This window comes from Lepidochelys kempii, chromosome 18 (genome assembly GCF_965140285.1).
Source record: "Lepidochelys kempii isolate rLepKem1 chromosome 18, rLepKem1.hap1, whole genome shotgun sequence".
NCBI lineage: Eukaryota > Metazoa > Chordata > Testudines > Cheloniidae > Lepidochelys > Lepidochelys kempii.
Window position 1 is genome coordinate 21,475,470 of NC_136397.1, and position 26,369 is coordinate 21,501,838.

The window sequence follows — 26,369 nt, forward strand, 5'->3', positions numbered from 1 at the left end:
ACACTGATCCTTGTGCAGCCCCCTAGCCTGGCCACACTCATGCTGGTATGAAGATGCCTGCCAGTGAGCACATTACAGTGCATTTGCCCAAATGAACTAATATAAACACCTTTGGTACCAGTATCAGAGGGGTAGCCGTGTTAGTCTGGATCTGTAAAAGTGGCAAAGAGTCCTGTGGCACCTTCACTACATACACCCTAGGGGATGGTATCAGTTTAACTGTACCTGTTTCATTAAATCCATACAGAAGTTGTACAAACCCAAAAACCTGACCTAAGAACATGAAAGGATCGAAGCTGCAGCTCTTGACACGTGCCCCAAGAGGGACTGAGGGGATCCAGGGTAGAAGGGTACTGTCTTCAGTGTGTCACTGCTACCTGGTGTCCTGGCTGATGCGAGGGAGGGATAGTGCCAAATGAATCACCCACCAAAAGTAAATGAACATAAGAACGGCCATACCAGAATCATAGAATATCAGGGTTGGAAGGGACCTCAGGAGGTCATCTAGTCCAACCCCCTGCTCAAAGCAGGACCAATCCCCAATTTTTAACCCAGATCCCTAAATAGCCCCCTCAAGGATTGAACTCACAACCCTGGGTTTAGCACTCAAACCACTGAGTTAGACCAAAAGTCCATCTAGCCCAGTATCCTGTCTTTTGACAGTGGCCCATGCCAGGTTCTTCAGAGGGAATGAACAGAACAGGTAATCAAATGATCCATCCCCTGTCGCCATTCCCAGCTTCTGGCAAACAGAGGCTAGGGACACCATCCTTGCCCATGAAGCAGTGCCATAAATACAGTGTTAGTGACAGGGGTGTTTTATCATATCTGTAAATTCTGCAGACAGTACAGTGCTTTATGTCCCACTTCTCAAAAGGATGCTTCTGGTTTCTCTGTCTGTCTTGGACCCTGGCATCCTTCCCCCATCCTTGGCTTCACTGTTTTTGCTTACTGGGGTTTAGCTTCTTATTCAAAGGCATAGTACAAGTTTCCCTCTGCCTCGCAGCAAAAAAAGTAATTATGTAAGTCTTCATTTTGTGCCCAGCTTTTATTCTCTATTAAAGTCATGAACACAATAGGCCTTAGCATTCAGTACACTACACTGGTTCCAACACCAATACTGTGTGTATTCCAGTAAGTACTATGACTATAAGTTTTCTATTGAGGCAGGTTTCTTCTGGAACTTTTCAGTACAGCTGGACTTTTCAAAGGCATGTAAGTGAATTAGAGGCCACCGAATTTCAATAGTTTTTCAGCACACTAACTTCCTTAGACTGATTACTGGATCAGTTTCCCTGGTATAATGGATTCAGATGGTCGCTTCAGGTATTTGCAAAAATCCTCCTAGAAATAAAACAGATAAGAGACAGACTATGTGGCAAGGATTGAATTTCTAATGCAGTATTCTTAGCATGCTGCAAAAGAAACATTTAGAAGAAAAACTTTATCAGGTCAAAAAGAAGAGGAGTACTTGTGGCACCTTAGAGACTAAACAAATTTATTTGAGGATAAGCTTTTGTGAGCTACAGCTCACTTCATCGGATGTATTCCACGAGTTTTTTTCATGAAGATGATAGATTTCCACTCCATACGGCTAAATTCAGTGCCTTGCATAATGACAGGTTTCAGAGATGAAGTGAGCTGTAGCTCACAAAAGCTTATGCTCAAATAAGTTTGTTAGTCTCTAAGGTGCCACAAGTACTCCTTTTTGCGAATACAGACTAACATGGCTGCTACTCTGAAATTTATCAGGTCAGATTCTTCTTTAATATGTGCAGTTGGTCATCTTGAAATTTCTACATCTGAAACTTTAATTGACATCAACGGAATTTCCACTATCAAAACAAGCATAGTATAGGCAACCAAGATCCGCACTGTGAGTAATTCTGCCCTTTATGGGTGACTGAAGTAAAATTTAATAGAAATTAGATGTTAGTCATTATTTAAAAACGTGAGGTTGAATAAACAGAAAAATATAACATGCATAGAGTTCTACTGAAATGCATTATAAAGCAGACATTCTAGAAATGTCATTATCTTGTTTGCTTACATTAAGACCTGACAGTTCCAAAAAACCTTATAAAAGGCCTATTTCTGAGCGATCCTAAACAGCAGCAATTCCCTTTGGCTTCAACAGAAGAGTATCTCAGGATCAGGTTGATAGTGAGCTGCTAAGCTACAGTCAGAACAACCTTTTGGGGAGGACTTCTCCCTTCATTCCTATTGATTGTTTGAGGAACACTCCCATTCTTCTAATTCAAACCCATTTTGTCCATTTCAATAAGCATCTGAACTCTGGATGCTCCTCTGAACCTTCTTAAAGTTCTACCAACAGTGATAATAGATCTCTGTTTTCTTTCTGACAGGAATATTCTAAAATCCATTATCCTACAGATCTATGTCTTACTGGAAATCCACAAGAACCTTCCTCATATCCGTGTCCAGTGCAGTTCTTTCCCCCGTGCTCTGGGGCAGGATTATTGCATCGTCGAGATCGGCTCACCACGCCGAGGCCACAAGAGATGGGGCAGGGAGTCCAGGATGCCCACGGAGACCACATCCCATCAACTGAGACAAAGAAAAGACAAGCATCATGACCAGTGCTTCTCTACTTCATTTCTTTTTAATTTCTACATGTTTCAGGCATTTATGTTCAGGAAAGATAACTTCAGATGGGCTGTTGCAAATTGGTCTTTTCATGCAAGCCACTAGCCACTTTTTCATCTGGCAGCATCATTATTATTCATAAAGTACTGTGCGGGTACATCACAGTTTACAAAACATGAAAAATGTAGTAGCCATGCCCTGAAGAACTTACAGTGCAATCTGAATAAAAACCATGGACCAGCAGTTAGCATGCAAGAAGCCACAGAGACTTTAACAGTGAGGGGAAAATGAACTAAAGTCTTCACAGAAAAGGGGTTTTAATGAGGGACTTGAAGAAGGAAATGGAGATTTGGTATGCAGGAAAAGGTGGTTGTTCTAAGCATCAAGGCATAAGGAAGATGTACACCTACTGATGGGAGGAGGAGACAAAGGGAGTAGTTAGGAGTGGGAGGCAGTGTAGGGTGAAATGGGAGCAGAGATGTGGTGGGAAGCAGAGCTCTGGGGACACTCCAATCTGGTACTGAAGTCCCTTTGACAATTACTTATGCAACAGAATCTCTTTCTCAGTCTCATCTGCGTCTGATATTTTGGTGAAATATTACAGTATTCAAAATAACTACTGTACCTGGGCATTTGTTGTTGTTGCACACAGTGACTTCCTCCTTTAACCCAGCACAGGGCAAACCTCCTCTGGAAGGAGCAGGACTATTGCAAATCCGGATTCTTTTCTTGATTCCCAAACAGGTGTCAGAACACACTGACCAGGGTGACCATTCTGACCACTGGCCATTCACTAGAGAAATGAAACAGAAGCATTCTCATCTCTCTGAGCAAGGTGGCAGATCCATATTGATTCAGACTATTAGCAGCTATTTGTGTTGAATCTTGTCACATTCCATGAGGATACACTTCACTGAAAGGGATTCACATCATTGAGGATAATGGAAAATAATCATTAGGACGAGGATGTTGTCACAGAATAAATAGCACACTCTCTCTCTCAGCAGAAATGTCTCTGCTTTACCTTATGGATATATTTTTAGTGAAGCCTTGAACTCAGCTTTTACATTTACATTGTTCTAGAAGCAATGGGGCCACTGGGTATGCTCTGAGATAGACTCGCAGGATGTTAAAACATACCAAAAATATCACCGTCATCACATGTTGATACATGTCGTGGCTCAGGACAGCTTATTTTTCTGGCAAGCTCCTCCAAGTGACAGTCCTAATTGTGACAATCCATGCTGTCCTGTGACCACCTTCTACTCCACTGACATGATCTCTTCCTTCAAATGCAGGAGATGACATGTTATTTGATAGGTGCTGTCACAGGCTGGCTGGTCCTTTAAGGTTCAGCCAGTGACCTAACAACTAGCCCCCACTTGATGGTGATGTGAAAATAATTAATGATAATTAGTGACCCCCTGCTGTGAAAAGGTTAGGGCGGGAAGGCCTGGGAGAGAGAAGCAAAGAAGTCAGGCTGGAAGGCCCACACAAAGCAGGGTAGGCTCCTGTGGGGGGCCCTGAGCTAGGGCCCACAAGGGGCAGAGAGATCCCTAAGGGAAGCTACCAGAGTCCCCAGGGAGAGGAGGCAGCAGTGGGGGGATCCTGTGACAAAGCAGCAGCAGAAGAGGAACTGTGCAGGAGTAGAGTTGAGTTACTGGTTTATAGATTTAATTGGACTTTCATTTGGACCCCAGGCACCAGGGGGCGCTATCAATGATAAGTGTACCCCATTACAGGTGCCAACTAAGGGCCCAATTCACAGTTTTCCTGAACCTTGGGTAGCTGTTTTCCCCAATGCAAACTGCTACTACCATTCTCGCTTGGTAATATTTTATGCCCACTTTGCATTAATGGAAATGACTAGACCAAAGCAGGTCATCAGCAGATCAAGCCCTAAGAATTCCTCTAACTTGTGGTCAACTAAAGAAGCATATAATACAAGGGATTGTCAGTGAGAAAGCTTCTGTTACAGCCTGTCTTTTTATGGCTCCACTGCTGGAGAGAATGGCAAACCAGCTTTGAACAGGTTGAGTCCCTACTCCCATCCTCAACACAGCAAGCAGTTCCTGAGTTAGTATCCAAGCACCCTCTTCCTGGGCTTGGCTTTAGTGGAAATTCAAAAGCAATAACATAACCTCAATCTAAACTTTCCAAGCTTAGATGTTCTTTGGGCTTTCTTCCTCTGTACTAGTCCCCTGTGGCCAGAGACACCCTGTGAACCCCTTTATACACTGGTTGGAGTTTACTGCACCCACCTGCCAGTATGACTTAAGATTCAAGGTAATTACTATTAAGACAGGGTTTTTATGAGCTACACCTAGGGGAACTCAAGGAGTCCTACATTCCTGTACAAGGTCCTGGGGTCAGCCATCCTGTTATACCAACACAACTGATCATCATTTTGTGAGGACTCATGCTCTAGGGGATAGAGAACTGAAAAGCAGAGCTGCTGAGAGCAAATGAGATTCTCATTTAGTCTGTTTTGAAGCAGGACATCCCAATTTCTGGTTCCCATGCCAAACTGGCACAGTTTAGCTGACAAATGTTGCATAGGGAATCGAAATCATACAGCAATCTGTATGAGTTTGGAGAAATGAATGAGTTTGGACTCACTTGGGCATGGTTCTAGATTGGGACAAAGCTTGAGATCAGCAGAAGGTCCCTCACAACGCATCCCACTTTCTGGATGGGTGCACAAGCGGATCCGCATCTGGTTCTGGTATCCACATGTGACAGTACAGACCGACCAGGGAGACCATGGGGACCATATGCTTTTTGCTGCCATAGGGAGGACAAAGATGAAAACATCAGGATGAGAAACACATCCACGCCTCACCTCTTCCCAGTCACATGTAAGTAACCAACAGGTAATCTCGTCTCCTTACCTTTACAGTGAATGCCATCGCCAATGAACCCACTCTGACACACACAGAAATAGGAGCCAAGAGTATTCAGACAAGTAGCATCCTGATTACAGTTATGGATACCTCTTGCACACTCATCTATATCTAGAATGGAAATAAAAACACTAATTTTTTCATTTAAAATGCAGTTATACAGGATTCATGTAAATTACAGGTTTCTACAGCACAACAGTATCTTTATTCAGGACCTTCGACATGAGGAAACAACCACAGATGTTGTTTTGCGTCTGTCTTGACCAAGGCTCCTTGGTAGGAATGGGACTTAATTTCCCTAGGCCTCCATCATTCCAAGCCATCTTAATAGGGCTCATTGCCTGGCCCTTTTTTGGCCTATCAAAAAGCAATTTCTGCACATTTCTTTGGTACCTGTAAATCACAACCACAGTCTTCTCTTTACCTGTTTAATTATACAGGCTTTGAAAAATGGACTTGCTTCTAAACTTACTGTTCAGAATGTATTAGCTGACAAGCTAACTCAGTTTAAAAAAAAAAAACCCTCAAGTCTCAGAGCTCACATTTCCTTTACCTACACAGCTGTACAGTCCATCACCTTCGAATCCGTGTGGGCAACGACAAAAGTATGATCCATATCTATTGATACATTCAGCCTCGGGCAGGCACTTCATGGGCATTCCTTCCACACACTCATCTATATCTTCAAGCAGAAAGAAGTGTCAGAAGATAGTCAGAAGATGCCCAGAAGCATGGACTTGATTAATTCTCTATCTTAGGCTGTATAATTGAAAATAGTATTATTGGACCAAAATGTGTCTTGTCCTTTTAAAAACTTCAGCCACTACCATTAACAGCATGGCAGAGAGGTGCTTTCTCATAGTGCATCTCACTATTGCACTGTAATCCTTTTTTGCATCTGCAATGTTTGCATATCAGACACTTAAAAATCACAGTAAAACAGAATTCAAGCCAGCCATGGAAGGGAATGTTGACTAAACCCATCCTTTCTGGAATTAACCTTGAATTTCCTTCACAAGCTGCATGGCACAGCGTGAAGATGTTTTTAACAAAACTCATTGTTATATCTAATGAGTGATTAATCTTATTCTGATCCTCACCTTGAGGCAACCCTTCAGAAAGGCTACACTATTTTTGCAATAGCAGCTTAAAACACTAGCAAAAATCATTAAAATGTGCAATTTTAGGGTCATTACTGAAGAATTCTATGATATTTTTATAACACATTCTGAAATGGATGCCTGGGACTTGACACCCTCCTCCCCTGTCTTTTATTCTTTTCAATGAGGCAAGCCTCATTTTGATGTCACATGTGAATCCTTTACATGGATATATAAGGCATTGAATGGCTGCAGCATATCACAAACGCTTCAGTCTCTTCTATGTTAAGTTATGCTTACATTATGAGAAAATGCTCCAGGAAGCAAAGTGTATGAATATTTACCAATACAGTGTACGCCATTTCCCTCAAATCCCGGGTTACAGTGGCAATTCTTTTCATTCCGAGTTCCATTGCACATTTTGCTAATATCTGGGAGGGAAAAATGCACATGTGACACAAACAAACAGGAGACTGGCCAAAGTAAAGTAATTGATCCATTTAATCATTTCATGTTATTCAAGTCAAAAAGACATAGTTGCCCTTTATAGTAAACACAATAGGTGTTGGTTCATTCACAGACTCAGATTTTAAGGCCAGAAGGGACGATTAGCTCATCTAGACTGACTTCTTGTCTAGCACAGACCACAGAATTTTACCCAGTTACACTTGCATTGAGCCCAATAACTTGTGCTTGACTAAAGTCTAAAGCAAATCTCCCAGAAAGGCATCTGGTCTTGAGGTAAAATCATTAAGAAATAGAGAATTCGCCACTTTTGTTGGTAGTTTGTGCCAATAATTAATCACCCTCACTGTTAAAAATGTGTGCCTTGTTTCTAATTTCAATTTATCATGCCTTTAATTTCCAGTCATTGGCTTTTCTTGTGGTTTTCTCTGCTAGGTTAAAGAGCTGGTATATTTTCCTTGTAAAGGTATGTGTATTCTGCAGCGAAGTCACCTCTCAGTCTTCTTGATGAAAAACTAAACAGATCATATTCTTAACTTAATTGTAAGGAATCTACTCCAGCCCTCAAATTATTTTTGCGACTCTTTTTCTGCACCCTCTCCAATTTTTTAGCATCCTTTTAAAAATGTGGAAAACCTCGTTCATTAAAAGCTTTGGTGAACAGTTAATTGAACTCATGTTAAAAGGGTACTGTCAAGCAGAAGTGACCTATATATGTATTTGCATATAAAGTAATAATTTAAATAAAAAGTGGTCTTACCAAAGCTAATATTAATAGAATATTTTAATGATTTTTAAAAAAAATATTGCATTGGCTGATTTGGTTGTACTGAATATCTAAGTAAAAAGGTAGAGATGACATGGAAGTCAAATCCTGATGAAAGCATACTAAGGATAATGCACCACAAATTTAAAAACATTCAGTACCCTTCTTTATGAAGAAGAGCCTCTGGGCTACCATAACCCTTCCAGGAACATCAGGGGTGAAATCATAGACAAGAGCTCGGATGTAACCAAATTCACTATTCCTGAGAGAAGGTAAAACAGAAAGGAAATGAGAATCCTCGATTTCCCACTCAGGTTTTCTACTGAAGGTTGCTTTACAGTACTCAGACTTCACTCTGGGGATAGGTTTCCTACTGGATGAGCAGGGAAGGAGATTAGAACTCAGACATTTTGTTGATTTTGTCTCCCCCTCAGACCACAGGCAACTGGAGGCTAGTTTAGGAAGAGAAGGGGGAGAGTACTCAAGAGGGAAGAAATAGAAGGAACGGGGAAGTAGAGGTGATAGGAGATGAGGGGATTAAAATGCAGAGATCCACTCTGTTTTATGACAGCTGCAGAACCCCTGGATGGCTATTTTTCTTATGGACTCAGTTCACAGTTGCTTTGTATTTCTACTCCTTCTCTAAATCTATTTCTATTCCTAATCATTTAAGAAATAATATTTTTACAGCAAAGTATGAGGAGCACCACTAAGTGATGATAATCCCAACAGTCCATGTGCCTTATTCTCTGCTCCTTGTGGATGCTTATCCCATATTGGTGTGCATATGGGGGGGGCGGGGGAATATGATAGAGGTTATAAAATCAGGAATGGTGTGGAGAAAGTGAATAAGGTAGTGTTATTTATCCTTTCATATAACACACAAACCAGGGATCATGCAATGAAATTAATAGGCATAAGGTTTAAAACAAACATAAGGAAGTACTTCTTCACACAATGCACAATCATCCTGTGGAACTCCTTGCCAGGGGATGTTACGAAGGCCAAAATATAGGTGATTCAAAAGAAAATTAGATAAGTTCAGCGAGGATAGGTTCATCAATGGCTATTTGCCAAGATGATCAGGTATGCAATCCCATGCTCTGGATGTGCCTGAACCTCTGACTGCCAGAAGCTGGGAATGGAATGGATCACTCAGATTGCCCTGTTCTGTTCATTCCCTCTGAAGCATCTGGCATGGGCCACTGTCAAAAAACAGGATACTGAGCTAGATGGACCATTGGTCTGACCCAGGATGGTCATTCTTATGAAGATGCATTACTCCTGAGCACTGAGAAGGAAACAGGAGTTTACAGGCTGAAAGTACAGCAGATTACAAGCATACTTTACTCCTTTGATCTCAATCCCCTCAGTCCCGTTGGCCAGCACAACAGCATTGGTATCAAACAGTGTCATAAGCGAAGGCTCTTTGGTCCACTTTACAAAGCTGGAGGGAGACACCTGAAGATACTGAGGCAGCTGTATGGTAACGGTGTCTCCTTCTAAAAACTGTCCAAGCTCTAAAAGACAAATGCAAAACCAGAGAACAAGATCGATAAACATTTACGATGGCTCCTAAAAAACCCCCAAACTTTCATTGGTTCTAAAAGCATTCTACCAATAAATCATGCCAAGTATGCCTCAAGGAAAGTAACAGTCAACTGAATGAAATGTCTTAGATTTATGCTCTAGTCAAAGTGCGATAAATATCTCCATGAAGTTGGAGATAAATATATGCAAAGATCCTGGAGACAGTATTTTGTCAATGTTCATTGGCAGATTCTGTGTGTGCCAGCTCTACTTTGATCTTTAATGATCAGTACCATACAAGCATCTAAGCAGAGTGTTATGGAGGAAGCCAATTTTTTTATAATGTGTCCTTGCACAAGCACTCAGGGCGCTGTAGAGAGAATTAGAAAATAATCATATTAATAAGCAGCATACAATTAACATCATATAATGCAATATAAAAGCAAAACCACATGCTGTAAATGTAAATCTGATTTAAACTCCTCCCTCAAATATCAGGTCTCTCTGGATATGAAAGTCTAAAATCAACATTGAATGAAGAATACAACAGAATAAATGGGCATAGCTATAAATAGGGTGCTACCTTCACAGAAAGAGGTACAGTTTACTATTTCTTTATAGGTGAGAAACAGTCCTACAGACAGCCTCTGAAGGTGATTACAGAAGAAAAAAGGGTTTGTTCGTTTACTAGGAAAAGGAAGTCTCATGAAATGCAGGATGGCTGGTGATCCCAAACATAAAAGGCTTAGCTCAAGAGCATGCCACCCTTTATGTTTTATCGGCTGGGTGTTAGTACAGGTCAGCCGTTTCTGATAAAATGGGCCCTGATATGGATGAACACCCATGGGCTAGTCCATTCTCATTTAAGGGGATGTTTACAGATGTAATGGTCACTGCAAAGCACCAGGCATGTTTCTGGTTTTACAAAAATGATAACCAGCTTTGTCTTATTTGACAAAGATTTCCACACTGACCCTTACAGCATGGCAAAGTTTTCTAATGTTAACAGTGGTAGCAGTTTCCATTTCTTACCTATTGGCATTCTTTCTAGGACGAAAAAGTACCTCAAGTGGGAAGGGTTTAACATCTGAAAGTCTGTGAAATCATACGCTTCAATGTTTGCCTGTTTATCAGGCAAGGCTTTTGCTTGGATTTCAGCCCAGAACATGTTTGGGTAAAAATCATCCTCATCAATAGAAAACAGCTTCAGAGACAGACTGCTGTTGGCCAGAGCCATCTTTGGGGACAGGTTAGCAGCTGGTGTCAATCTCCTTCGATAACTGCAAAGAAACAGTCCTTGTAACCAAATGGGATTTTTTTGGCTAAAATCAATTGTAGGATCAGTGTAATACTGGATACACTCTATATTTGAGAGTGACTATCCCAGGCTGAGGGGAATAGAAATGGTGACTGGTCTTTTCCAGATCTTTGCCAAGCCATATGCTACCCTCAGTGTTTGGCAATTCTCATTGACACCAATGGAAGCCCCTCACATAGAATGCAAGGAATGCATGTGGGTTAGATCCTCTGTACGATATGATAGAGGGCAGATCAGGTGTAACTGGAGGTAGGCCAGGGACACATCAGGAACATGGGAGAATGAAGAAGAATAACATGCTCTGGTGAACCTGGCCAGCAGAGTGGCTTCTTAGGGACATTCTTCACTGATGTAACTTAACTATCTAACTTGTGCTGGAGGCCAGTTGCCCCTCTCCCCAATATCACTGGAGGGTAAAGGTGGTATGAAGCTATCTCTGTGTTTCTCCCTCAGCCCACCATGCAAAAAAAGTCCTATTCCACCAAGCCTGGGGACCTGGCCATGTATATATAAAGGTGTACTAGTAATAAGTCCTCCCACAAACACATTTCTACAGTGATCAGTAATGGTGCTCTGAACAAATGGCTGGCCACCCTAAATGATAACAGACTCTGTTTGTCTCTAAGGTGCCACAAGTCCTCCTTTTCTTTTTGTGAATACAGACTAACACGGCTGCTACTCTGACAGCTGCAGATAAACACTCTTTAAAAAATCTCTAAACTTATACTTAGGAACTTCAAATACAGGATTGTTACGTACTAGCTGTTCTCAGCCTCACTCACCACATAAACTACTCACACCAATGACTGATAGCAATTTAAGTGAGACAAGGTGGGTGAGGTACTATCTTTTATTATTACCTCACCCAGCCTGTCTCTCTAATAGCCTGGGACCCACAGGGCTACAATACTTCATGCACCAATTTAAGTAACACCCAAGTGCCCTCTAGTGTTGAAAGTGGTATTGCAATGAGATTAAAAATCCATCAGAATTCAAGGTGAAATTCTCTCCTATGCAAAGGGCCAACCCAAGGCCTAGGCACTATCTAAATCCCACATAAACCCAGTTTGGAGGATTTACAGGGGACTTAAGGGGCTGATAGATTTTGTGGCTGTCTTCTATGCAGGCGTTAATTTCCCCCTGTGTTATCAAGAAGCAGTTCAGTTCAAGCTTTGCCAAGGTTCAGGCAAGTGGTTATAAAAATTGCTAAACTCAGTGTCCTGAATCTGCTTGTTAAGCAATCCACAGTGGAATACTGCAGCCTTCAGCTAATGGGGACTGAGGAAGAAACAAAATGTTATAAGGCCCTTCCCCCAAAAAATATATGTTCCAGAGGGTTCCCCTAATTATTATGCCATTTGCCAGATACATGCAATGCTTCCAGGCTTCTGTGCAGAAACCTTCCTCTTAGGGAAGCTGCTAGTTCTATGAGGAGAAGAACTCAAGGTGTTGGAGAGCAGAAGCTCACTAATTCTGAAATGAACGAGGTGCAAGCGGACTCACCAATTCAGTTTTCCTTCCTACTTCTAAAAAAAAAAAAAAAAAAAAAAGTTTGTAAGTCCTGCTCAGCTACTTCAGCCATGGTCTGGAGCATGGAATTAACTATAAACTAAGATAAGATCTGAAATAGGTTTCCAAGGGAGGTTGTGGAATCCCTATCATTGAAGGTTTTAATAACAAGTTACACAAACCCTTGCCAGGGATCACAGCTGCCGACTTTCCCAAGCACCGGGGTGTGTGTGTGCGCTCAACCCCTGGCTCTGTCCCAGGCTCTGCCCCCACTTCACCCCTTTCCCCAAGGCCCTACCCTTGCCCCACCTCTTCCTGCCCACTTCCCCGAGAGCGTGCGTCCTCCCTTCTCCCTCCCAGCCTCCAGCACGCTGCAAAACAGCTGTTCATGGCGGGCGGGAGGCACTGATCTGTGGGGCCTGCCAGCAGGCAGGAGGTACTGAGGCCTTGGAGGGGAGCTGATGGGGGGCTGCTGGTGGATGCTCAGCACCCACCATTCCCCACCCCCATGGGTAATCCAGCCCCAGAGCACCCACAGAGTCAGCACCTATGCCAGGGATGGTCTAGGTTTACTTGGCTTTGCCGTGGCACAGGGGGCTGAATTAAATAATCTCTCAAAGTCCCTTCCAGCTATACATTGCTGTGATTGTTTCTTATTTTATCCAGGCTGGTCCCCAGCATACCTAACAATGACATCACCACCTGTAAAAATAGATAATTTCCTGTAAGAATGCATCAGATCATGCTTATATTACACATATTATAGGCTTGTAATATCCATAATGGTGTGGAATCTGCACTATTCTAAATATACCTGTGGAACTGGGGTCCTTGGGCAGAGTAGAATTTGTACCATTTTATCATAGATGGCTGGTGGTTCCCAGCAAGAGAGACTCTGAAAGTGACTTTTCTTCCAGTCATCACTTTGATAAGACAAACCTGCTCTCCAAAGCCGTCACAAGCAGATTTATTGAAAACAGTTATGCTGTCAGCAGGCTCTAGAAAAGGATAAACAAAGATCTTTGTCTGTCTTTAGAATCATGGCAAGCAGCATTAACCTGCTCTTGTTTATTACTGTTATCTTAGTGAATCAGTACTGGTAGAAGATGTCAAAAATCGATCTCCATTTCAGCCATATTGCCTGGGTAATTCTGCTGCTGCTGCTCTCTGGACACAGAAAATTACACACACAGGAAGCTCCACAAAGGTCTGACCAATTTCCCTCTTACAATAGCAGCATAAGCAGTTACCTCTAGGCACAGGTAGCCCATAGGGGGCGGTTGTTCATATTTGGATGGACATGGACTGGTCTGTCCTTGTTAAGGCTTGTCCTAGTCTTCATTTTACAGTACAGCACTTTGCTTACCGACAATAATACTATAATACTTTGTGCATCTTTAGTCCTTTCCATGGAAGGATCTCAATGCATTTAATAAGCTCCAATTAATTGCTATAGGACCCTTGTAAGATAAATAGGCATTATTATACTGGTATATAGATAAGTCAACTGAGGCACATGGAGGTAATGTAACTCGCTCAAGGTGAGTCACTGGCAAAGCAGAGAAAAGAATCCAAGAGACCTGATTCCTGATCCACACTTCCTCCTGCTGAAAGGAAGTCCCCTAAACATGCTGTCAGAATTAGCCTAAGATGTCACTTGCCTTGACAGTAATTAGTGCCGTCACCCTCATATCCTGGCAGACACTGACAATAGAAATAGGTTGTCACTTCATCCAGCTGACAAATTGCCTTTGGATGACACTGAATTCCCCTTGTACTGCATTCCTGCTTGTATGGATCTGGAAAGAAAGACTGTTTACAACACATAGAATCATAAAAATGTAGGGCTGGATGGGACCTCAAGAGGTCATCTGGTCCACCTTTCCCCTCCCCCAACCCATCCCTGTTCATCAATAGTATGCAAAGCTGATAGAATGATATAATCAAGAAGTCCCAGAAGGCCTGATCCATTGACATTAATGGAGAAACTCCAACTGCCTTCAGTGGGCTTTAGATGAGGTCAATAATGCTTGGGAGAGCCACAGATCCAAGTCTGGAAACAGAATCTCCAGCACAAATTGATAATTTAATTATCTTTTAAATAGAGTTAATCCAGAAATATATCTTTGTTTCTTTGCAAAAATTAATGTAATTTGAAACTGAACAAAATCTAGATTCCTGATGAACAACAAATTGCATTTGAATTAATATGATCAGCATTTTCCATTTGTGTGTGAAATCTTCATATAAGGCTGTGTTATCAGGGGACACATTTTAACAGCCTTTGGACAAAGGTTTTTGCCCTCTGGAAATCTAGCAGTTCAGCAAGAGCTTTCACACAGCTTCCTAGTAAAATGCCACCACCCGATTCTAATTTAGCATTCATGGCATATCAATAATCGCTGACATAGGACAGATTTTTAAGCAATGTTTCAAATATACTTTTGACTCTAGGCTTCTAGATTCACCCAGGATTATGCTTTAAGCCGGAGTAGGAAAGACCCTGAACTTTATCCAGGGTGGGAGCTGAGAATTTATGTTTTACTTCCACGGCTAATTAATAACGCACCCCGGGTTCTGCTCTGAAGCTGGGTCGCTAATAACGGCAGGAGGAGGATCCACTTGCCCAGCATTTCCAGTTCACTCTCTGCTTGGTGTGAATCTCACATCCCGCTGCTGCTGGTGGCATTAGTCGATCCCCAGGGGCAAGCCCCCGAGCCCGTGGCGGGGAGCCGCCCAGCCAGCCATCGGGGCCCGGAAAGCGCCGCGCCCAGGGCCCGCGGCTGCCCGGTAGCTGTGGCGGAGTGGGGGGGGGGGGGTCGGTTTCCGTTCAAAGCGTCCCGAGGGTTCGGATTCCAGGGGCCGGAGCCGGCGCGGAGCCGGGCCGGGCGAGCCCCGCGAGGAGCTGTCCTGGCGCTCGGGTGCTGAAGCGGCCCCCGGCGCACCCCAAAGGCACCGGGCCGCGTCCCTCGGCGTGGCCCCCGGGCGAGCTCCCTCCCGCTGCCCCGGCGCCGCGGGGGCCGGCTCCTGCCGGGCTCTGGCTTTTTACAAGCAACGCGTCCCGCCGGCTCGCGGCTCGCGGGCCCCCCCCCTGGGCGCTGCTCCCGGGGCGGGGGTGGGCGGCTGCAGCGCCCGGCCGGGAGGACGGAAGGGGCGGGCCGGGGCGGCTGCTGACCCTCTGCACCGAGCGGGGGGGGGTCACAGGTGGCCTCAGGAAGCCACTGGCGGGGGGGGGGGAGACGCAGGGTCAGTTCCCGCCCCCTCGGCCCCGGGGGCGGGAAAGGGGGCTACGGGCTCCCCCCTCTCTCAGCAGAGGGCGGTAACCACGGGGCGACGGATCCTGGGGGAGCGCCCGCTCCGGATGCAGCCGGGCTGCCTGGGGTGCTCCGCAGCAGGGAGCCTGCGTGGCCCGCGCCGGCCGCCAGGGGCGCGCTCAGCGGCCCCGTTTCGCCCCCCCCAGCGCCCTCGGCCGGTGGCTTAGCAACAGCCGTCCACGAGCCGGGCGCCTGCCCCGCCCCGCGCTCGCCGTTCCCTCCGCTCATTGGTCACCTCCCCTGTCCGTCCCGCCTCGGGGCTGGTCAGGCTCCCCCAGGCCAAGCGGCTGGTTGAGAGGCCACCGCCGGGGGCAGGGGCCGCAGCGGGTGAGGAGCCCCGCCCCCAGCGCCCCCCCAACCCCCTCTTCCCCCCAGCTCCCTCCACTCCCTCCCCCTAAACCAGCCCCCTCTTCCCCCCAGCCAGGCTCCAACCCCCCCTCCCCCTAAGCCAGCCCCCCCAGGCCCTGGCCCCCCAACCCCTAAACCAGCCCCCCCTGCCGCCCCGCCCCCAGCCAGCCCCCAATCCCCTCTTCCCCCCAGCTCCCTCCACTCCCTCCCCCTAAGCCAGCCCCCCCAGTCCCTGGCCCCCCAACCCCTAAACCAGCCCCCCCTGCCGCCCCGCCCCCAGCCAGCCCCCAATCCCCTCTTCCCCCCAGCTCCCTCCACTCCCTCCCCCTAAGCCAGCCCCCCCAGTCCCTGGCCCCCCAACCCCTAAACCAGCCCCCCCTGCCGCCCCGCCCCCAGCCAGCCCCCAATCCCCTCTTCCCCCCAGCTCCCTCCACTCCCTCCCCCTAAGCCAGCCCCCCCAGTCCCTGGCCCCCCAACCCCTAAACCAGCCCCCTGCTCCCCCAATCCCTGAGTCAGCCCTCCTCCCTCCTGCTCCCAGCCCCCTCCACTCCCTGCCCCCAGCCCCCAAGCCAGCCCCCCCAGTCCCTGTCCCCCCAACCCCTAAACCAGCCTCCTGCTCCCCAATCTCTGAGTCACCCCTCCTCCCTCCTGCCCCCAGCCCCTAAACCAGCCCTCCTCCCTCCTGCTCCCAGCCCCTAAGCCAGCTCCCTGCTCCCCCCAGCCCCCGTCCAGTCCCTGGCCCCACTCTCCTGCTTCCCCTGGCTCCCCCAACCCCTAAGCCAGCTCTCCTTCCTCCTGTTCCCCACAGCCCAGACCCTCAACCACATAGGGCTGGTGTTGCCCTGAAAGTCCCTCTCTGCCTCTGCCACTGCCCCCCCGAGGGGGGCAGGCCCCCCAGTTTGAAAACCTTGGATTGAAACTTATCAGGAACACAAATGAGGAAATGTGATCTGTAAAATTATAGGCCTTTTAACCCAGCAGGCTCCTGTTAATTCTCCCCCTCTCCATGTTGTGAAAGGCTGAGATTGATGAAACACCATTAGAGAGATGAACTTGATGACGAAGGGTTTCAGTGAGCTCCAGGAATTAAGCAGCCGAAGGCAACAGACACCAGTATGGAAGCTTCCCAGCGGTAGATCCACGCTGAGTAAATCAGCTCAAGCAGTCAGACGCTACTATGAGAACCAAGTATTTAATATGCTGCTATTTTAATCACATTTTAGACATGATAAAATGGGATTTGATTTGAGAAGCAAAGGGTTATGAGGGGCTGCCTTGCTAGCACTATACACCTTCTGGGAAGTACTCAGCACCTTGCAGGTTGGCATTTTGGGCAGCAGCTTCTTTCAGGCTTAAGCTCCAAAGAAAGGAAAATCCCATTAAGTAGAATGGATTCTGCACACCGCAGGAGCCAGTCATATGCCATTTGCTTATCCACAAAATATTGGGGCCTCTCAAGGCAAGTGCAGCCAAGGCCAGCTGTCATATGCAGGTAATGGCAAGAAGTGGATTTTCATCCCTCCTGTGCAATTTCAATGCTTTGTTTATCAGTAAAATCATAATCCCACCCCCAGGATTAATGCTGACAGTTCCGAAAGGGGTTAGGCACACAGTTTCAAGGGGATTTGGGCATTTAATTCCCTTGAAAATCTTAGCTGAAAGGAAGTGGGAGAAAGGAATTTTAGCATTTGATGAAGGATTTCTTTGTGAGGGTCTGATCCTGCAGTGAACTCAGTGCCTCCTATGACATGCTGAGCCCCCTCTATTCCCACCAACTTCAAAATGGAGTTGAGGATACTTTGCAGATCAGGCTCTGACCTTGAGCTGCCTATCATTGCTGGTTGTCACATCACAGAATGGATTTACACCTACATTCCTGCCAACCTACAATTAAAAAGCACTTTTTGAATAAGACACATCCAGTTAATGGTCTAATTTCCTCCTATTTGCCAGGCTAATATCAAACCTGCTGGCTTCTTTGAGTCAGAGTATGAGCCCCAGGTGGAGGAATTACAGAGATCTTTTCTAATGCGCCCTGGATGTCCTAGATTTAGTAACAGAGCAACTTCAACATCCCAGCTCGGTAAGGCTCACAAGGAAGATCAGCAAACCCCTCAATACCCTTTCCTGTAATATATTAAGCTATTTCTCCCACACAATAGCCCTTATTTCCCCAGTACTCCTGTTTAAGTCCTACAAATTGTTTCCCCATTCATTCGTCAAATTGCAGGTAGCCAGAGTACTGATGATTCCCTCAGCACGACTTTAACATGTAATATGGATCTTGCACTTGACGAGTATGTATTTGCTAGTAGGGGCTTTCGACAGTATCATTTATTTAGCATTTCCTCAATGCTACGACAAAGTTAGAAAAGCCTAGCTGGTAGTAAGTGAAAAACCCAAAGGCAAGTGTACATGATCCAAGAAGGAGGAGGCCAAGACCATGCAAACAAAAAACCATCCTGCCATTCAGAGGGTCTCCAGACCACCACCAGCCATCTAGAGTTCCAGCTTCTTTTATTGTTCTAGGAGGCAGGCAAGCTGGCTCTTTTTCCCTTAGACAGCAGGTCAGGGAAGAAACAATTTAACCAAGTTCATAAGGCCCTTACCTCAGAGGGTTGAGTCAGAGCATATAATCAGAACACAAAGTCTCTGAGGCTGAGGTCAGGCTGGTGACCAATGGGACGGTTGAACCACTATCACCAGCACCACTTCTGGTTCCTTTCTCTCTTACTTGGCTGCCTTTCCCTGTTTATAAATAGCCCCAGGGCGGGCAGGGTGCTTCTTGATTGCACCCGGGCTGTTTAGGCTGTAAACTCCACACTGTCTCTTGAAGGGGTAGTCGCAGAGTAGGGTAGTCCTACTGAGAGGAGTTTTTCCCTATGTCCCGAACACCAGCCCCATTTTTCAGGCTAAGGAACCTTTGGGTTTATGCTGGGCTGTGACAGTTTTATGCTGAACAGAGTTTCAGAACTAGTTTCTGGATGCTCTGGTGGTCCCTTTTAGCCTTAACCTCTGTGACTGAAGACAGATTTTTCCTTATTCAGAAGGACGAGGTGACTCAGATCTCAGCCCCTTTCATTCTATCATAAGTTTGTGTTACCATGACCATGTAAATCTACCTGGATATTAAAAGTGATAGGTTCCTCACATACCTGAACTAGGAATTCAGTATAAATGTTTAATATTTAAATCAGTCCATCTCATTTTGCATAAAACCCACATTCTCTTCACTTCTCTGAAACTGGTAAAAGTTTCAACACTTTGGCTTATACCTTCTGTCACGTTAAAGTTCCGACAATCTGGAATACCTCAAATGGATATTTTTCCTTGCCAAAAACAAAAAAGAAAAACCACTTAGCAGTAACCAGAATTTTTTTTTTTTAAACACAGAAAGTACTTTAGCAGACATTCCTGATTTGCGCTATAATTTCAGTACCATCAGTCTGTCCTCCCAACTCAGCTTTGAAGAGTGGAGTGCTGCCCTTCAGAACACACATTCATTAGAATCAGTCACCAAAGGTAAGGGTAAGGGGATGACTGTGAAGAGTGTGCATGTGTGTTTTCCCAGGAGGGTAAAAATCAGCTGCGAAATTGTTGTGTTTGCAAGTTAGCGCATTACACTGCTCCAGGAAACACCACTGGGCTTGCCTTGGTTGCTCTTTTTAACCAGTTGGTGGCATGACATGATCTCCAAGCTGTATACTCCATAGAGCAACCTGCACCATGTAGTAGAAGTGCTGTCTATGGTCCTTCAGGGTCCCTGTTCCAGTCTAGGTGTGGTTATATGCAGAACACAGGGCACATACAAGTCCAGCCATAAGTTGGAGGATTTTGCTGATCAAGGTTGTAGCCAGAAGTTGGAACAAGACACAACTCCCTTTTGAAGCCTATCCATTGCAGGCTGGGTCACTGCTTTTAATTCAGTATGGTAAATAATAATTTCTGAGGAGTTTTTTAAATGGTACAGTCAGTGGAACCCAAAGCGCTGAGGTTAGTAATCAAGATTTGTTGCCAGAAGAAATAAGTTTGACAGAACAAATATGTTTTTCCAAGACTCTGGTTGTTATTTAGATAAATGCTCTTTCCACTATTCCCCTCTCCCCCACCCCCCAGAAGCTGGCCAGCTCCCACACAGTAGAAGTCTCACTGGACTCTCTAAGTGGAAGAGTTTCACAGAAGGAATAGTTTCACCCGAACAACAAAGAGGACCTAGAGAGAGTAAAATCCCATGGTACATTGATGTAATCCGTGAGAAGGTAAGAAAATGTTGCTATAATACTTCAAAAAGAAGAAGAGACCACACACATAGTTAATTGCAAAGTGATCCAGCTAGAAAATTAACTTTCTAAGGGTGTGATGTAAATTACGTTAATAATATAATTGTATTTGGATAAATGGATTCAAAGGATCTCAGAGTTCTTTTTCAAAACAACGTGAAGTGCAGGAAAGAAGGGAAAGCAAATAGAGGAGAATGGCAGTAAGTCCATGTAAAATAAGAAAGAACCTAGGAGTTCTGGGTCCTAGTCCCTTAGACTAGATGCCATTAAATTCCCTACAGATGGGCAGATATTGAAATACAGTACATCATCCCCTCGCATGCCATTCATCCATCTTTTTCTTGCCCACCAATATCCCATCAAACCTAAGATGCATTGTTTGAGTGAACAGTATGCCTGTTTCTATCCCCAGGAACGATGCTTGTTGATGATGGGAGAAGAGATTATTCGTCTTTCAAGATGTGAGGAGGAATGTGCAAGGAAGGATGATGCAATCTCTATCCTTAGAGATGAGATGGAGAATCTGAAGAAGCATCTGGAGCTGCTCAGGAGGGAAAGTGTCATCACAAACGAGGTAACTTACACTCATTTTCTCTGTATGAAATGAAGCACACATTTAAGACAGACCTCATAGTGAGAGACAAAATGGTTATCAGCAGTGGCCATCACTAGAGGAAAAGCTGATGGTGATGATGCTTGTGATCCCTTCTGATCCTATGATGTAAGCAGATAGGGGACTTCCTCAAACAGGTGCGTGAGCGCGCACACACTCACACACACCAGACTGAGGAAGGAGGTTCAAAATAAAAGCTATTTAAGGCCCTCCTTGTGCTCTGAATTCACTAGTAGCACAGTGAGAGGGAAGAGCATTCTGGGTAATTATATGCAAATGAGACACACACACCCCAGCAGTCCCATTTTGATTATGAGCCTCATAAGGGATGTAATAAAGCTACTGACTATCACTGTGCCAGTCGGTGGCAATCTGAAGCAGAATGGAATGCTGGGAGTGCTCATTTGTGCATCATTTTCTAAACATGTTATCAGCTTCCCCAGAACCATTGTGGAGGCCTTGCACTAAAAATTCACTGACAAGGTGAGGTATATTTGTGGTTACTGCACCAAGCTCTTTCCTTTATGTGCTGCAAGCTAGGAGTGTGGAAAGCAGCTTCCTACTTTTAGCTTCCTAGGTAGTTTTCCTCATACTAAAAATTTTCCCTTGCAGAAAGATGCAGCCTCAGAACCTGTAGCTGACGACAGCAAGACAAAGATGGCTAGGCTAAGCAGCTCAGTGCAGGATGGCTTAGGACAAAGCAGCACTAGAGAAGATTTGAGAGAGGAGGTGGCATGCTTAAAATTAAAACTAAGCTACTCTGATAAAATGCTGGACTCCAAGATTGCTAGCCTGTCTGAGTCCTTGATGAAAGACCAGGAGGAACTATGGCAACTGGAAAAGGAGGTGAAAGAGGATCTGCACTAGTCCAGATATGGCAAAAGAAACTGGCAGTAGAATGAGAGGAGTCTCTGCCATTATGTACTTTTCACACTGTTGCTAAATGTGTCCTTTAGTGACTGCATCCCCTAGATCAGTGCTACTCAAAGTGGTGGTCCGGAGCCATCAGCTGCAGGTCTGGGCGCACATTGGAAAAAAAATTGCTGGTCCCCCACATCAGATAGCTTGAGAAGCACTGCTCTAGATCAGCATTTCTCAAATGCAACCACCATGGTTGCATGCGACCACCAGGGGCTTTTCCTGTGGCCACAGCCTCTTGGGCAGTGATTCGGGGAGAAGGGGCAGCAAGGAGGGGTTGGGTCCTGCCCCCCTCTTGAGCCACAAATGTCAGAGAAGCAGACAGCCGGTGTGAGTTCCCCACCTTCCCCCGGGGTGGTGGGGCTCAGGCTTCCGGCTTCAGCCCTGGTTTGGTGGGCGGCAGGCTCTGGCCTCATGGTGGTGGGCTCTGGCCACAGGCTCTGACCATGGGGCTTTGGGCTCTGGCTGCACAGCTGCGGGCTCCATTCTCTGGCTGCTGGGCTTCAGGTTCCAGTGGCTGGGCTTTAGACTCACCCCCCTCCTATCGCCCCTGGCCCCTCACCCATCCACCCCCATCACCCTGGCTCCCACTGCCTCCATACCCACCTCCCCATCCAAGGCTTAATTTGTTCCCCCAGCTTGCCAGGGCTGAGTAAGTCTGCTCTGAAAAGTGATATTTGCATGTTTGTTAATATCACTTTTCACTGCCTCCCAGCTAGATAACAAGTGTCTGCTGTGAAAAAGTGATCTTAAGAAACATACAAATATTACTTTTCACAGAAGGCTTTAGACTAGTTAGCAAGTCTAAAACCAAACAAACCTGCAACCAAAAAAGCCAAAGAAACAACAACAAAGACAAGAACATGCAAAGCATCTTATTTGTGTTTTTATTCTGTTTAGGTCCAGTAAAGAATAGAGACAACTGTGTGTTGTTATTATTGAGTCTGCAAAAATACCCCTACATAAATAAATTACACTGATTGGACCTGTATATGTGCATATGTATTTGTTTTTCCTAAAGTTAATTAAGTATTTTAGGAAAAATTGTCAAAGCGGCCATCAGCAAGAGACTTGGTGGCCACACTCTGAGGCCACCCAAAAATTTGTTGCGAGAACCCCTGCTCTAGATTGCCCTCTCTCCCCCAACTCCTTTGGGTCTCTGATTTGCAGACATGGGAAAGTGTATACTGAAAACCAAAGCATTTAGAACCATCATTATAAAGAAAAACTTAGGTTAACATCTCTGGGCCAAATTCTTCTTTCAGTTACATCAGTGTAAATTAAGGTACATCTACAACAAGATAAATTCTTATAATTTAATCCTCCTTCCCGGGTCCACTGCTGTGAAGATTCCAGGGAAATTGTCTAACCACAGGAGCCAAAGAGATCAGTGTGGACAGATCCTAAAATAAATTAATCCTCCTAATTGTGCAGAGGGGGTCTATAAACAAACAAACAAACAAACATACATCTAACCACACAGATCCAAAAAGGTGCTCCAATGTAGCACATTTCAAATGCTCATGTATAAAAGTGACAAATATTCAGAATCTTCTTCTCTTGTAGTATCTTGGAGATATTGCCTGGTTTTGGGTCAAGTTCACGGTCAGTGGATTTGGTGTCTGTTTGCATTTGGACCAAATTAGGCAGGAGGGCAGCCCAATAATGAACTTCCGGAAATCTTGCTCCAGGTCTGCTTGGGTTTTTGGGTTGTGCCTCCAGGAGTATGTTTTTTTAATATCTAGACATTGTGAGGTCCCCAGATGCTCCAGTGCTGGACCCAACAGACACTTTCAGATAAAGAAGAAGAACAGGAAGCAGAGCTGTCCAAAAGTTGAAAAGGGAACTAGTAATTAAGCTGCAGCAGTTACTGAGTCATTTTCTTAAGCCAGTGTCAATGTTTCACCATACATTATATTATTCCATTTGTAAGGTGTCTGGCTCAGGGTTAGAGGTGCCCTAAATGCAACTCCAGAACTAGACTCTTGTCCCTCCAATGTTCAGCTCCAGAAATGGAGCCTGATAGGACTAAAGCCAGTCTCTACCGAAGGCTGCATTTTGCTTCAACTTTCAAAATTCTTCCTGTCCTTTTGTCCTTACAGTATTCAGAAATGCAGCAAAAGGGCTTGAGACAAGAGGACATGGAAAAAGAGCTTCTCAGTGGTACAGAGATTGAAGTGGCTTCTGAAGAGGAGGAGGAGAATGAGGCAGAAGCAGAAGAGAAAGCATCCCTGATCAAGCTCAAAGAATTCCAGCAAATGAACCAAGAACTCTGTAAAGAACTGGAGAAAGCAAAGATGGACTATGACATGGCCACAGGTACCAGGACTGGCACAGGGGGAACACAAAAGGGCTAAAGACCAGAGAGTATCTCGAGTGGCTCGATCCCAAACTCTTCCCCTGTTCTGTGAACAATTTGTATGCCGGTTATGGGGAGCAAGAGGAAGTCATAATTGTGGCTCAGTTCCTTCTGTCTAGGAAGGATCTACATTAGATCTTCACTGAGAGTCTGCAGCTTCTATTCCCTCTGCAGTTTTAAAGGTAGCTTCCCCACAACAGCAGCTACTTTTCCCTTACAGCTTGCCTGGTAAAGATGCCTATTACCAACCAAGGGCAGATTCTACTTAAAAGTGCCTAGTAAAGTTTGAACTGCTAAACAATGCGGGTGCTAATCAAGAGCAGCTTTTGAACAAAGAGGTGCAGCCCTGTCTAGCTAGCAGCTCTTTGGGAACTCTGTGACGTGTCCAGCTTCTGATGATTTAATTGGGGATTGGTCCTGCTTTGAGCAGGGGGTTGGACTAGATGACCTCCTGAGGTCCCTTCCAACCCTAATATTCTATGATTCTATGATTGTATGATTCTGTCGCTAGCCTGGAGGGAGCTTCTGCATGTCAGACCATTTCTAAGTCTTTGGACTCTTGCACAAGATGAATTTGGCTGGCATTAAGAAATGGACACTTCAATTCAGTCATGCGATAAAGTATCATTCAGCTGAAGTGTTAACCCTCACTGTACTTCTGTAGTGACTGTAGTTCTAAGAACTTATGTTCACAACTAGATGACTTTTGGATTATGGAATAAAATGACTGGCCCCTTTTTCATCACTTGAGGGAGGTTTCCTGAGGGCTTTAACAGGGATTCAGTTGGTTCAGAACTCTACTCTGATTATACAGGTACCATCACTTCCTTGCAAAGGCAGTTGGCTTTCCAAGAGTCACAGCTGCGGAGAACTGAGTCTGAAAAGGAAATGCTACAGAAGGAGCTTAGAGAGCGGGGAAATCAACTACAAGCTATGTCTGCCAAGGTACAATCACTAAGAGCATAACACAGGCCATTGGCCACCATTGGGTAGTGTGGGAAACTGGGAATTTATTCTTTGTGAGACTTTTTTTTTTGTTCTTTTTTAACAAATCAGGAAATCATGATTCTGTGACCTGTAGTAAGGGGGATGATGTGTTAACTGGAGCTTTTTCCTCTCAGTTTTCCAGCCTTCGAGAAGAACGGAAGTGTGAAGAAATGATGGGAATAATAGAGAGAGAAAATTACAAACTCCGACAGGTGACTCATTGGTGCAAAATCCTGTGCTCAGTTACAGCAGCCAACACCCTAATTCTCCCTGCTGTGCACCTCTTAGGCCTGGGCCTGTATAAATTAAACAGAACAATACCATTGTGTGAGCACCTTGTGCTCCTTTAGGTCCTTTCCTGCTCTCTCTCCAAATCCTGCACTGATGTCCTGTGTCTTTCAGTCTAGTTATTCGCAACCCTAAACCCATCCATGTCCTCCCTAGTTTTTCAGGGGAGTTTGTCCCATGAAAATCAGAGATGGGATAGCCCTGGCATATGTTGTTTCTCAATACACTTTATTGCTCAGTTTAATTTTTCTAACGAGCCTGAATTGATGAAAAAGGGAACAAACCTGTTTTAATGGCTCTTAATTAGAATAATTATTAAATACTATAGGTAAAACTGGCGGGGGGGACAAAGTCCCAAACCAGTAACGTTACTGGGCATTGACATATGCCGATGTTTGAGTAAGGCAGCTTTCTCCTTCATTCCTCCTGAACTGCGTTTCTCCTCAGGACATTGTAGAACAAGAATCCAAACTGGATGAGAAAAACAAACTGATTGATGATTTGCAGAGCAAGATCAACCAGCTCCAGGCAGAGGTTATGGTAGCCCAGCACCATGTGCAGAAGCAGCTGTGTGACCAAAGTGAGATGCAGAGCCAAGTCGAGGCCTTGAAGCACACTGAGCAGCAGGCCAAAGTTGCACTGGAGTGCATCAATGCCAGGGTAAAGACAGCCTCCTTCACTGCGGGCCTCTCTCCTGGGGGAGGGACTCCAGCTAACGAGAACAAAGGCCCCAGTTTAGTCAGGGCCGTCCTTAGACACAATCACTGGGTGGACTGCATGGGACTCCCTTTGGCACCTCAGCTCCAGCAGCTGGAATGGAGGGCCTGGCAGTTAACAGTCTACTTGCTCCCCAAACTTTCCCGGGCGGCTTGGGCTCCTGTGCTTGCCAGGGGCTTTTGTTTCAATTATGGGTCTTATGGGATACCAAGAAAAAGAGACCCCGAGGTTTCAGAGCAGAATAGTTACAATGCCAAACTTCTTTCTGAATTTTATCCCACAGCCTCCCAACCCGTCTGGGGATTCCCCCCTCTCTCAAATACAGCAATAGGCTAAACAGCCATCAT

At 45.2% G+C, this 26,369-nt stretch overlaps 2 protein-coding genes across 3 annotated transcripts in view; one reads left to right on the forward strand and one right to left on the reverse strand.

Moving 5' to 3' along the window:
• Positions 1-26,358, forward strand: part of CCDC27 (coiled-coil domain containing 27) — a 28,283-nt gene extending 1,925 nt beyond the window's left edge. Inside the window, 10 exon segments of the mRNA XM_073316382.2 lie at positions 16,879-17,048; positions 17,814-17,943; positions 19,254-19,382; positions 19,977-20,119; positions 20,553-20,714; positions 23,774-23,990; positions 24,845-24,975; positions 25,152-25,229; positions 25,753-26,328; positions 26,330-26,358. Coding sequence (XP_073172483.1) covers positions 16,908-17,048; positions 17,814-17,943; positions 19,254-19,382; positions 19,977-20,119; positions 20,553-20,714; positions 23,774-23,990; positions 24,845-24,975; positions 25,152-25,229; positions 25,753-26,328; positions 26,330-26,353 — 1,731 coding nt within the window. The 5' untranslated portion in view covers positions 16,879-16,907 and the 3' untranslated portion in view covers positions 26,354-26,358.
• On the reverse strand, positions 1,035-15,317 carry LOC140899979 (uncharacterized). Of its 2 annotated transcripts, none has more exons than XM_073316377.2 (13): positions 14,768-15,317; positions 13,860-13,997; positions 13,013-13,196; positions 10,404-10,651; positions 9,187-9,361; positions 8,003-8,103; positions 6,955-7,041; positions 6,064-6,192; positions 5,499-5,621; positions 5,227-5,391; positions 3,233-3,400; positions 2,408-2,568; positions 1,035-1,344 (listed from the first exon to the last, which is right to left on the reverse strand). In XM_073316377.2, exons 1-13 carry the CDS (start codon positions 14,829-14,831, stop codon positions 1,279-1,281), a joined length of 1,809 nt encoding a protein of 602 aa, XP_073172478.1. In that variant the 5' UTR covers positions 14,832-15,317; the 3' UTR covers positions 1,035-1,278. The 2 variants fall into 2 exon arrangements, with proteins under 2 accessions (XP_073172478.1, XP_073172479.1); XM_073316378.2 differs by having other exon boundaries at positions 13,860-14,010; positions 14,768-15,316.
• Positions 26,359-26,369: the final 11 nt, after the last annotated feature.